Source organism: Pezoporus wallicus, unplaced genomic scaffold, assembly GCF_028554395.1.
Source record: "Pezoporus wallicus isolate ANWC-B61680 ecotype Strahan unplaced genomic scaffold, APGP_CSIRO_Pwel_v1 contig_8013, whole genome shotgun sequence".
In the NCBI taxonomy this organism is placed as follows: domain Eukaryota; kingdom Metazoa; phylum Chordata; class Aves; order Psittaciformes; family Psittacidae; genus Pezoporus; species Pezoporus wallicus.
Genome location: NW_026636761.1, coordinates 1 through 12,539, shown reverse-complemented (window position 1 = coordinate 12,539; position 12,539 = coordinate 1). Strand labels below are relative to the sequence as shown.

General features: G+C 44.2%; 1 protein-coding gene across 1 annotated transcript; it reads right to left on the bottom strand.

Moving 5' to 3' along the window:
• Positions 1–3,095: 3,095 nt before the first annotated feature.
• Positions 3,096–10,967, bottom strand: SET (SET nuclear proto-oncogene). Its single transcript, XM_057401462.1, has 8 exons — positions 10,659–10,967; positions 9,227–9,284; positions 8,057–8,199; positions 7,245–7,348; positions 6,944–7,057; positions 5,285–5,455; positions 5,044–5,190; positions 3,096–4,028 (listed from the first exon to the last, which is right to left on the bottom strand). The coding sequence occupies exons 1-8, from the start codon at positions 10,729–10,731 to the stop codon at positions 4,005–4,007; spliced, it is 834 nt and encodes a 277-aa protein (XP_057257445.1). The 5' UTR covers positions 10,732–10,967; the 3' UTR covers positions 3,096–4,004.
• Between the last annotated feature and the right edge of the window lie 1,572 nt (positions 10,968–12,539).

Sequence of the window (12,539 nt, the reverse complement as noted above, 5' to 3'; positions counted from 1 at the left end):
CTTCCCCCTCTTTCCTTCAGGTCTTGTGCCCCCCAGGCGAGGCAGGGGAGCCCTGCCTTCCACCAACCCATCCAGAGGTTGCGGCACCAGCTTGTAGATGAATTGCATTTGGCAAGCATTAAAAGGCGGAAGCACTGGGAAAGGATGCCCTCACTTCCCGAAGCCCTTTGCCAAGTCTCCCGTTTTACACTCCTTCCTGGCCAGGAAATACTCCTGCTACAGCCCATGTCGGGTGCTGCAGAAACCCACCCACTCCTCCCTCCATCCCCCTGTGAGCTTGGGGAACAAAGGAGCCCCACTAGCTGAGGACCCAGGGGAGCAGGAGTTAGGTCTTACAGGGCTCCTTCCACCAGAGTACATTCACTCAGAGAAGGTGATGATAAAAAGTCTTAGAAGTTTCCATTTTTAATGCAGCAGCGGGAGAGCAAGAGATTAAGCATTAATCTGATCCCCAGAGGAAGCAAGCATCATGTTCAAATCACTTGTGACCTCCTGTCACTCTTATCACACTGGGCATCTGGTATCTTTAAAGAAGCAGTCACTATCAGCCTGATCAGTGAAAGATGATGCTGAGTGTAGGACTAGTAACTGATTCTTTTGAAAAAGACTCTTGGAAATGGTAACATCAAGTGACAGTTGAATGTACTTTAATTCCTTCAAACAGAAGGATATCTTGAAGGTACATCAGAGAAATTATTTCATTGATTTCAGTCTTTTCAAAGAAAAAAAAAAGGCTTCAAAATTCAGGAACAATATCCAATAAACAAAGTACTGTGGTTGTGCACCTGGTTTAGTGTGGTACAAAGAGAAGCTTACAGATTCAAATGATGGCATAAACGACTGAGCAATCCATTCAGATAATGCTTGTTTACAGGGACAAAAACTATCTTGACAAGTATGAATAAGCACACAGATCATCTGTTTAAAAATAACCCAAACCTTTCTAACTGTATTTACACACACATGGATGTATTTGCTTTCCTTTGACACTAGAAATTACAGACAAAAGATTCCAGTTTATAGCAATTAAACTTCAAACAAAAATAGTCTTTCAAGTCATTCAAGTCATACAGCCCCAGAACAGTAGTTTCATTCTTTTTTAAACTGCTGCCAACTCTATATTCTAACTCTGGAAATTCAGGCCAGAAAGGCTGAATTCAGCTTCCACCTGTGACAGATTTCAATTGGCAGCATTAACTGGATGTGAGGAGCTCAAAGAGCAGTGGGGAATTAATGAGATACAGACACATAATAAGAATGAATCTCCCACTCTTATCCAAGGTGAAAGGCTTTAAATGCTCATTATATGCATATACAAATTAAATGAAGTAAAAATGGACACCCATTACACATTCAGCCAAATTAGACATTAAGTGAACAGTCAGAGCACATGACAGCCATCTGTAGTATTTCTTCAGCATTGCAGAGAAATGTGCTAATCCCTACTCATGTCTTCCATTGCTAGAAAAAAATTACACTTAAATAACAGTTTATTCTTTTAGCACATTAGTTTACTCTTTAGCCATTGTCAGGAGTAAAACCTTAAGCTTCTCAAGCAATTCAGTATTATCAGTACAGTAGCAAGTGTTTTGGCAACCTCTGAACCCTAAAGATTTAGGCAATCTGCAAAGAAAAACCTCAGAAGTAGTATTTCATTATCCAGACTTCTCACTTCTTGTTCATGGATTTGAATTTACAGAACCTGAAGCTTTGATTACTTTCAAAAGTTTTTAGCGGTTTTCTGCTAGTAACCAACAGGGGTGTAACAATGGTACAGTATTTTTCCTAAAGCATGAAAAAGTCCTGGAAAAGATTATTTTCCTTGAAAAGCTACAGTTAGGACTACGTAACAATTAAGTAACAAGGCATCATGGCAAGAAATAGCACATTGACCCTCTATCACAACAGCAAATGGCTTCCAATCTCACAACAAAGAATCAAATAAAAAGAATTAAAACTGAAGAGACTTCATAGGTTTGGTTCCTCCTTTCTCTAGATGCTAAGAAACCATTCCTGATTAACATCATCTTTACCCTGCAAGCAGGATCAGGGCAGAAGCTTTTGTTGAGATGGACTGAAGTAAATGGTTGCCTTATTTTGCATTGCTCACGTGCAGACTGGATGTTTTATTGTCTCTGATAACTGGATTAAATTCAAGCTGGACCAGACACTTACAGAATGTTTCCCCCACATGTTATTTGGGCATGTCTTAAACAGAGATTGATTTTGTTCTAAGTGTATTCTTAAGCATCAAAAATGCCAAATTTAATGATAGCAAATTCTGTGAGGAAAAGGAATCAGAGAATATAACAGCAAGTCTTCCCAGAAGACAGTCTTTTCTACACATCCAAAGAGAACTAGCTGTTTGAATTTTAGATTAGCTGATACAACATTTTCTTTTAAATATTTCAAAAGCACAGCATGTTAAAACAACTTTCATTACACTTTGTGGAATATCAGTACCAACAACTTCTAGGTGAAATTGTTACAAGCTACTCAAGTGCAGTCTCTTAACATGAGGAAGAGTACAGTAGATCTAAAGCATATATACATGCTGCTACCAAGGAAAGAAAGCAGTCGAGTAGCAACTTTTTGTACACAAGCTTTGCTAATAATCTTGCTTTTTGAAATAGCCCCAAAATTAGTTTGCACTTAAGATTTTCAACTGAAAAGATTTACAAAACCCCTTGATCTTTTTATTCTGAGCTTGCATGGTATCTTTATGCAAACTGATTTACCGGAGATACAATGCTGCAAGCTACTACTTCAGATAGTTAATAATTAAGTGGTTTTTCCTCTTGCAAAACACAGATATAAACCTCTATGTTCACACAAGGCATATGCACCCACAGCCCTGTCTTAGTAAGTTTGGCAATTAAAGAACTGGAGTGTGCAGCAGTAACTATCAAATGAAACATTTCACAAGTATTCAAATAGTGGCAACTCAATGAACTGCTCATCAGTGCACACAACCGCAAGGTTGCTTCAAGCTGCATCAATACTGACCAAATGCCCCCCAAAATGCCAAGAAACTACAAAACAAGTTCAAAACAGGTTATTAAAACTGTTTCTTTCAGTGAAGACCAACCAGTCCCTTTGTGTACACATTTAGTTTTATTGTAACAAAGCAACTTGTACACTTTAACGTTTAAAACTGAGCATCTTTCTTTCCTTTCCAGTGAAACAAAAAAAAAAAAAAAAAAGAACAAAAAAAGAATTTAAAAATAAACAAGAACAAAATTACAATAGAGAAATGTCAATTCCAAATAAGATCCTACAGGTTCTGCTGATTCTCCATCAAGTGGCAGGGCTCAAAGTCATCATTAGGAGAAGATTTTATTTTAAAAGTGTCATCTTAAACTGCAAGGATGTTTGTTAAACATCACAATTAAACATGCCAAAGGAGAAGAAGCCATGTTGTCAAAATGCCCACGTAACCCACCCCAACATCTGAAACCCACCCAGCTCACCTTCTAGAACCCCAGTTTTTTATTTTATTTATTTTTTTTAGCTTTTTCTTTTTTTTTTTAAACAAGAGAAAGTAGACAGATACATGTTGGTAAATGCTAACTGTCCATATTCACATAGAGACACAGTGTAATCTCTGAGCCCAATATACAGAGAAAGAAGGAAAAAAGCTAGATTCTATGCACTACTACACAGGGGCCTAGCACTCTTCAGCTTCCAGCAGAGTGAAGGGAGCAGAAGGTTTTCTTTTTTCCCACAGAACATGGTGTGTTGATTCCATAAACAGTTTTTTGTTTTGAGACAGAAAGGGATAAAAATGAACTTGGAACAGAAACTGGTAGATTCTTTTCCACCGTATTCTGCTCAAGGTATTTCCCCCAAAAATAAAAGTGTGAACCATGGTGTAGAGGAGAGAAAAAGAGACCTCAAGAGAACAAGGCGACTGAGCACAAGAAAAAAAAGACAGCAACTTGCTCCCAGGGACTGGATTAAAATTAAAAAGGTAAAAAGGGGGTTTGGAATCCATCAGTGTTCAATTAGTCATCTTCTCCTTCATCCTCCTGTTGAAAGATAAGCAACAATTAAACAAATCTAGTCACTAAACTTCATAGAGCACGAACTTTCAAATGCAGTAACCACAACTGTTTCACTACCCTACAGACTACAATCCTACAGTGTTACTCATAGCATGCTGTCTGATGATCACTCTTTCACTCTTCACTAAGGAGTAGTAACACTTGCCATGAGCACCCACCTACACAGAAATAAGTTAATAACTGGATGTCCCAGTGAAAGAAACACCAGGTCTGGAAAAAATCACTACAAACACATAGGTTTAATATTTACAAAGTGAAGGGGTCTTTTTTTCCCCACCCCTAGTTTTAAACTCTGAAGAGTAATATATTTCAGATGTATTAGTGCTAAATTTCAGGCTGAATTTAGCACTTCCAGATGCTGAGTTCTAGGTTAAGTAATAACACGCTGGTGCCCACAACAACCCTTCTGTCCCAATGTGAACAGTTTTTTAGCTGCTGAAGCTCAGAGACACATCTAAATGTGAGAAACAAAGACATTCTAAACTTGAAGTTATCAACTCCCTGAATGCTGTCCCTCAAATACCACTTGCTACTAAAGGAAATTTTTAATTCCTGAGCCCAACAGAGAACCTTACCTAAGCTGCCCATAAGCAGAAATAAACCAAAGGTGGGAGGATGACAGAACTGGACGCACCAACAAAAGCTATTTACAAGTAAAGCCTTGCTAGAATGTACACCAAGGATTTTGTTATGCTCACATCCTAATTCTTCTAAAGCATCTCCCTTACAAGTTTACTAAAACTACTTGTTTTCACTGTCATATGCACAAGCATAAGTACAGTGAAATATAATACACTGAAATAATTCACTGAAATCATTCCACAAATTAAGGTAGTAAATATGCCTGGATTCTCCCCTCCAAACTCCTTGTCAGCAATTGTACAAAAAAATAACTCGGTATTCTGGCAAGATCCCTCTTAAGTTTCTTTAGATTCTCAAACACCAGAGCTAGACAGTGTTAAGGGGTATTATTACTCACCTCTCCTTCCTCACCCTCATCATCATCTTCATCTTCCTCCCCCTCATCTTCATCTCCTTCTTCATCAATATCCTCTAACCCTTCTTCCTCTTCATCATCATCATCATCCTCTTCTCCCTCCCCTTCCTCATCATCCATATCAGGAACCTTAAAGATACGTATATACCATTAACTACAGTGATCAAATTCACTTACATGGTGCTATTATGGGTATGGATCAACAGCTCCGTGCTGTACTTACCAAGTAGTATTGCAATGGATTTGGCCAGATGTCATCCTTGATGACTTCTCCTAGCTCATCAGCGCCTGCATCAGAGTGGTCAGTGAACCAGGTGAAAAAGCTTTCTGGCTCTTCATGCTGCCTCTTCCTACTGGCTTTGTTCTGTGTCTGGCTTGACCGTTTTGTCAGATCCTGAAAAGAAAGTTAAGAAGTTCCACTAAAAAGTGGTCTTTACATGGCTTCTTTTTTTTTTTTTTTTTTTCAAATAAGCACCATTTAGAAATGTACTTATGTAAACAGCCACAAGAAGTCACTTATTACTCCCTCTTTCAGGAATAAGTCTTTAAGAAACATCTGGAACCCAAACAACTCACAGAAAAAGACACTATGTTTCTCATGAACATGAGAAAACAGCAAAACCGCCTGTTCCTTTCAAGGACCTCCACAGAAGTACTGAAAATTCACAAGATCTTGCATTTGATTTATGTTCCTCTATCACAGGGAAGCACAAGTCTGACAAGTGTTTAATGACATACTGAACTTACAAGATCTTACAATGGCTAAATGCTACGACTACTACATGATTTAAGAAAGACTCAGTCTCCACACCTCTATCTCAAGTTAAAGGCAGAGCTTAAAGAACTGCCCAGCCTTCTTATCCTAAGATTTCCTGCTTTGGAGTCTTCAGGCCATTCTTCGTAGTAAGTGAAGAGACAAGAAAGCCCCACACAAACCGCTAAAACATGGTCAGAAGAACATACATGGGTCCTGTATCTACCCAAATTTCAGAAGTCTGCAACAATCTTTTTGTGGAGATTGAAAAGAAAATTACGATGCGCTATTTAAATCCAATCTTTCTTTGATCATGTAACTCCGAACTTCTAGTATTTGTTTTCTTGACAGAATCACAACATTTATAGGTTTAGACTGTTTAATGAAGAATACCAGAATTCACACTGCTTTTGTAGTATGTTGTAAAGATCACTCGGCTAGTTTGTACTGGGCTGTAACTTCTTGTACAAGAGGCACAGTTCTCAATTAAAGATTAAGTTTTCCTCTCAGTCTGAGGGTGACAAAATAAGCAGTGACTTAACTGCAACCCTCAGTTCTGCTTTTAAAGACTCAGTTCACAATCTTCAGAATAACGTGAAAGCATTCACAACTATTGCAGAAACTACAGCAAATTAATCACATTTGAATAGCAGATGGATGAAAGGTATGGTCACATTATTGCGCGGCTGCAACTTCTACAAAGATGCAGTGTTTAGAAATTAAATTGAGGAAATAAAGAGAATAAAATCAAATCATATACCACTGTCTGACCCCCCATAATCCTGCTAGTTTTGGAATTCCTAATTTAACAGTTATCTTAAGCGAACAACAAAACACATCTAGATTCATGCCAGAGAGAGACAAGCTAATGCAGTTGTAATCTCTCCACCTGGTCATACTTGTACTTTCACTGCTCAGCTGAGCAAGAGAATTCACAACAGATCTCACATCAATGGGGTATTCCAAACCCTCCATGATAGGCATGCACTATGTATGTAGAGAAGTGGCAGTGGATTGACAGAGGAAGAAATGGAGGACAAGGCATCTTCCAATACAAAACTAGTCACAGGTACATACTTAAAGTGATGGCATCACAGAGAGGAGCAATCCTCTTTCCCAGATACATACCTTCCCAGATTTCCATTTGATCTCAGTTGATTTTGAAGAAGGGTCTCCACTTTCATTGAGGTGAAACTCTTTGGAGAGAACTTTATTTTCAAAGTATGGATTCTCATCAAAATACTGCAGAGTTGAAAGCAAAGAGTTAGAACCCACATCATGTAAACACATGTGCCAAGTCCTAGGAGTTAGCACTACCTATTACTAACTGTGTAACTGAAGAGATTAAGTTACAAACTACAACCCAATATGCAAGTACATAAAAACCAGCAGAAAAATCATAAATGAAAGATTTCTTTAAAGTACTTACAAAATCTATTCTGTAACCTGATTTGATGTCTTCAAATTCTGTCACCTCAACTCTGGTCAAATAATGCAGTGCTTCCTCATCTTCTTCTCCCAGCAGTGCAGATACTAAAGACAGAATTAGGAATCCCACATTAACAAAGCTATGAATGGTGTATCATGGGAATCATGCAGGTGAAATACAGGGAATTGACAGCAAGAAGGATTTAAAATGCAGCACGCCTGTCCAAGCCAACCTCTTGCAGCCCACTGTTTGCAAATTATCAGCCAACAGACTATTGGCATTTATGTGATTTATATTGCTGAGGTCAAACCATGATATTTGCTTGTTATAGTTTAATTTTAAGAAGCAAGAAAAGCTCTACATGCATCTACCCTTCTCTCAAATAGATTTTCACACATGGCATTCACCACTCTACAAGCAGCCTACCAACACGTTTTATGGAAAGTCAGTTTACTGTCAGGAGCTCACCTCCAATTTAAAAATTAGCAAAACCACTAAAACTAGAATTATTTTTTTTTTGTGTCCTTTTTCTTAAGGGCCCAACTAATGAAAAAAAATCAGGAAACTTATCATTTGAAATACAGAAAAAAAACCACCACAGGATTTTCAGTGACCAAGATGCTCCTTTGAGCAACAAGTGTAAGAAATAAAAAGCTTGTAAAATGCACTCTAGAACAAAGGAGGAAGTGTTTGCATATGGAACAGGCTTCTGTTTAAACACATGTCCAGCAACAATTCTAGAAAACCCTGAAGAGCTGCAAGACCCATCACCAGCAAGAACACACTGAAAAAGAGGGCTTTTAAGAATATACCTTGTGGGTGGTTGACAAATGTTGTTACCCAGAAGTTTGGGATTTTGGCGATCAATTCTGACCTCTTCTGGAAGAATGGCTGGCGGAGTTTGTTGTATTTCTGTTCTACTTTCAAAATTTCCTCACTGGCTTGTTCATTCAGTCTGTAAAGACAAAGAGCCACGTTAAAGCACAAGAGTGAGAACTGAATTTTAAAGCCACATCAGCAATAGTTAGCCAAAAAACTGACCAGGTTTGATTAAACTAGTCTCCCATATTCAACAGATGAGGCATCTAAAACAAAAAACAGAGGCCCTAAGCCCATAATGACTATTCAGAAACACACTACCAGAAGCAATTTCACTGATCTTAATAAAACATTTCTAATACATCCTATGTTCTGCAACATTACATGAGGGACAGACCCTTATTTGTGCAAAGCAAAGTAGCTTTTACCTCTTAAATGTTTTGATTGCAAAAGACCTAAACACAGACAACACATAACACTATCACCTGCTCTTTTTAAGTTTTGAGCAAGCAAGCTCCAGCAAAGCAATTCTGGATTGACACAAGTAACATCTGAAGGTGCAATATCCAATTGGGTTTGGCTCCAAAAAAAGAGCCTCGATAATGCAACAGCTTCACATGGCCAGAGCCTCAGTGGTCATCTGCAGTCTTTGTAGGCCAGTGTGCACAGAGCTACAATCCAGGCAAATAGCAACTGAACCCACAGAGTTTTGGCACGTGGAACTTATGATTCAGTGATGCTTTCTAAGCAAATGAATATGCAAGTTTTTAAACGTATAATGAAACCTAACTTTTCAAACAAGTTTTTGGCTCCACTTACACATGTAGAAACACTTCTGCAAAAGAGCATACACAAGAACTTGAAAGCCCAATAGAAAATAAATCTCTAGTATCAAAAATATCACAATAAATTTTAAGCTTTAAGCTCAAGGCCTACCTTTTAAAATACCCGAAATAAAACAAGACCCCAGGATACTTCAATTCTTTTATCACATACAAACACCTCTTATATCTAATCAAGTCACCACAAAAGTGTGTCTTGAAAGAATTTAAACACAGTGAGAGCTACCACCGAGTAGGTTTCTTTACTAAATACTCTGACTTTTGAAAGTTACACTTCAATTTCTACTAAAGCATTCATTGTAAAAGCTTGCTCATTGTTACCTGTCTATTTCATTCTGTACTTCATCAATGTGTTCGATTGCTTCCTGTTGCTCTTTTTCTGAAAAAAACAAACAAAAATGCATCAAAATCCCTTCATTCAAGCCTGACAAATCAGCCGGGGTTTTGCTTAAGCCCTTTTCTAGTAACGTACTTCTGAATTACACGGATATTTCTACTAAATGTCATAAGTATTACAAGGACTTAAAGCTTCAGCTACTTCCAGGGTGCGCTACAGCTGAAGCACAGAAAAGTTTGACGAAACAGCAGTCAGAGAGAGTTCACCCTTAGAAATCCCAGTTCACATTCCCCTACACGGCTTTACAACTCAACTTCAATGAGAAGTCGATCATGACACATAAATAACAATTTCATTAAAAAGCTTTGAGCCGTATGTGCTAAGACAAACCCATTTGAAAGAACGTTAAAAAATTTAGAGAGACCAGAAAAATCAATAGAACGGGGACACGCCGCCTTCTAAAAAATGACAAGAACGTTCGACAGGACGGTTACAAGCGAAAAACCCTTCAAAGCCGCCGTTTACCGGGATTTTCGCACCGGAACGTCCCCTCCACAGAGCCTGCCTGAGCTCCGCGTTTCAGGAGCCCTGTTTACCTATCGCGCTGGAGATGAATGACCGGCCGCGGAAAGTCGCGGGAGCAGTGCAGCACTCTCCCTCCTCCCCTGTTAAGTATCCCGCGCGGCTCAGCCCGCGTTAGGGGACAGCTCTCCCGAAGAACGCTCTGCTTCGCCCTCCCCACGGCGGAGAAGCGGCCGCGGATAGAAAGCACGTGTGTGACCGGCGCTGGCAGCGGGCGCCGCACCGCAGGGAGCGAAGGCGAGTTTGATGGAAGGAGGAAGAAGAGCGCTGCGCCCTTCCCGCGGCGGCGGCCGCCGGGAGGAAACCCACGGCGCGGCGACCTTTAAAAATCCCTGAGCTGCCGCGAATCGCACGTGGGGCCGACGCGGGCGGCTCCATCGCCGCCCGAGCACCGCGTGGCTCCCCGGGCGGCCAGGCCCCGCTGCATCCCCGCGCGGCGGGGCAGCACCACGCGGCCGCGGCGGCGCGGGGACCAGGAGGCGGCGAAGCATCATGGCGGCGGCGGAGCACAATGAGGCTCCGCGGATGCTGCTCCGGGAGGGGGGGCGGGGGGGTCCCGCTGCTCCGCCAAGGCCGCAGCGCCCCCCGCCCGGCCCCGCCTGCGCCCGTGGGGAAGGAGGCCGGGCCGGGGAGCGGAGACAAAAGGGCGCTAACATGGCCTCCTCCTGCCGCTGCTGGGGCCTGCACATCCGCCCGGCCAACCCCGCGCTCTTCCCGCCTCCGGCCCGGCCGCGGCCCGTGTGGCTGGGGAAAATGGCGGTCGGTGCGGCGCGGTGCGAGGCGGAGGCCGCGGCGGCTGCCGCCATTCCCTTCCCGCCCCCGGCGCGGCCTCACCTGAGGTCTCGTCGGCCCCATCGTGGTTGGAGTTCAGCTCCTTCTTACTGACTTTGGCCGCCGGCGCCGACATGTTGGTGGCTGCGGAGCGGAGCGCGGAGGGAGGGGGGCTGTAACGGGACTGAGCAGGGGGGAGGGGAGGGGGGCCGGGCACAGACTCCTCCTGCTGCTGCTGCCACCGCCGCTCTGGCTCCCTCCGCCGCCTCCGGGGCGCTCCGGCCTCCTCCGCCCGGACCTGGGGCTCCCAGAGAGCAGGGGGCGGCAGCGGCACTCGCTCTGCCTCACGCTCTCCACAGCCAGCACCACCACCACCGCCGCCTCCTCCTGCTGCTGCTGCTGCTGGCGAGGCGCCTGCGCGGGCAGCATCTCGGTCTCACTCTCGGAGGGCGCAACGTCTTGCCGCCCGCTGCCTAGTGCCCCGGAGGGGGGCTTGGTGCGCCTGCGCGTTGCGGCCGCCGTACACCACCACCCCCCCCCCCAGTGCCCTGAAGGGGGGGGTCTTGCGCATGCGCGCCGCGCTGCCCGCCCCTCGCCAGCAGCAGCAGCAGCAGGAGGAGGCGGCGGTGGTGGTGGTGCTGGCTGTGGAGAGCGTGAGGCAGAGCGAGTGCCGCTGCCGCCCCCTGCTCTCTGGGAGCCCCAGGTCCGGGCAGGAGGAGGCCGGAGCGCCCCAGGCAGCGGAGGGAGCAGAGCGGCGGTGGCAGCAGCAGCAGGAGGAGTCTGTGCCCTGCTCCCCTGCTCAGTCCCGTTGCCCCTCCTCCGCGCTCCCGCTTCCGCAGCCACTAACATGTCGGCGCCGGCAGTAAGGAGCTGAACTCCAACCACGGTGGGCCGGTGGAACCTCAGTGAGGCCGCGGGGGCGGGAAGCGGCGGCGGTCTCCGCCTGCGCCCGCCGCGCGCACGGGCTCACGGGCGCAACCCGGCGGGCGGCGCGGGGTTGGCCAGGCCTTTGGCAGCGGCAGGAGGAAGACCCTCTCGGCGGCCCGGCCTCCTTTACCCGGAGCACGAATTTGGCCCCTGCTGGGGGGCGGCGGACCCCGGAGCAGCCTCGCGAATTTCAACTCCGCCGCCGCCTGCCTCTAATCTACGCCCGCCGCTATTTCCGCGCGGGGGGCGGCGGTAGGCGCTGCGATGCTCCGGGATTTTTTAAAGATGCGCCGTGGGCTCACCAGAGCGGCCGCCGCCGCGGGAGCGCGCTGTCCTCCCTCAAATTCGCCTTCATCCCCTGCGGTGCGGCACTGCCAATATCGGCAGTGGGCCGATGCTGTCCCCTAGCGCGACAGGCGCCGCAGCAACGGGGGGAGAGTGCAATCCGCAGTAGTCGCGCGATGGAACAAGGGCTCCTGAAACGCGGGAGCAGAGCACGGGGACACGTTCCGGCAAATCCCCGGTAAACAACATTTTTTGGGGTTTTGCTTGTAACAATCGAACGTTCTTGTCATTTTTTAAATTGTTGGTCTGGTCTCTCTAAATTTTTTAACGTTCTTTTTCAAATAGGTTATGCTTAGCACATACAATAAGCACAATGAAATTATTGAACATATTGATGAAATGATCGGCACTCTCATTGAAAGCTATAATAGAAGAAGATGAAAAATGAACACAAGGATTTCAGAATTAATTTGACTTTTTGCTGTTTCGTCAAACTTTTTTGTAGCTACCCCTGGAAAGTAGCGGAAACTTGTCGCTGTAACAAACAAAATTTTCTTCCGTCAACAATTCAGAGGCGTTACTAGAGAACTTAAATAGGCCCCATTTGTTTTCGAATTATTTGAATGAAAGTTTACATTTTGTTTGTTTTTTTTTCAGAAAAACAGCAAGGAATCCATACCATTGATGAAATTTTGAAATAGACGAGGTAACAATGAACTTAATTTTTACAAT

Bases quoted from the DNA above. Each gene is read 5' to 3' on its own strand.
- SET (XM_057401462.1), bottom strand. From the start codon at position 10,731: ATGTCGGCGCCGGCGGCCAAAGTCAGTAAGAAGGAGCTGAACTCCAAC. The intron at 7,349-8,056 runs GTATATTCTTAA...TTCTGTCTTTAG, and splicing joins ATTTGTCAACCACCCACAAG to TATCTGCACTGCTGGGAGAA. The intron at 4,029-5,043 runs GTGAGTAATAAT...ATCTTTCAACAG, and splicing joins ATGAGGGTGAGGAAGGAGAG to GAGGATGAAGGAGAAGATGA.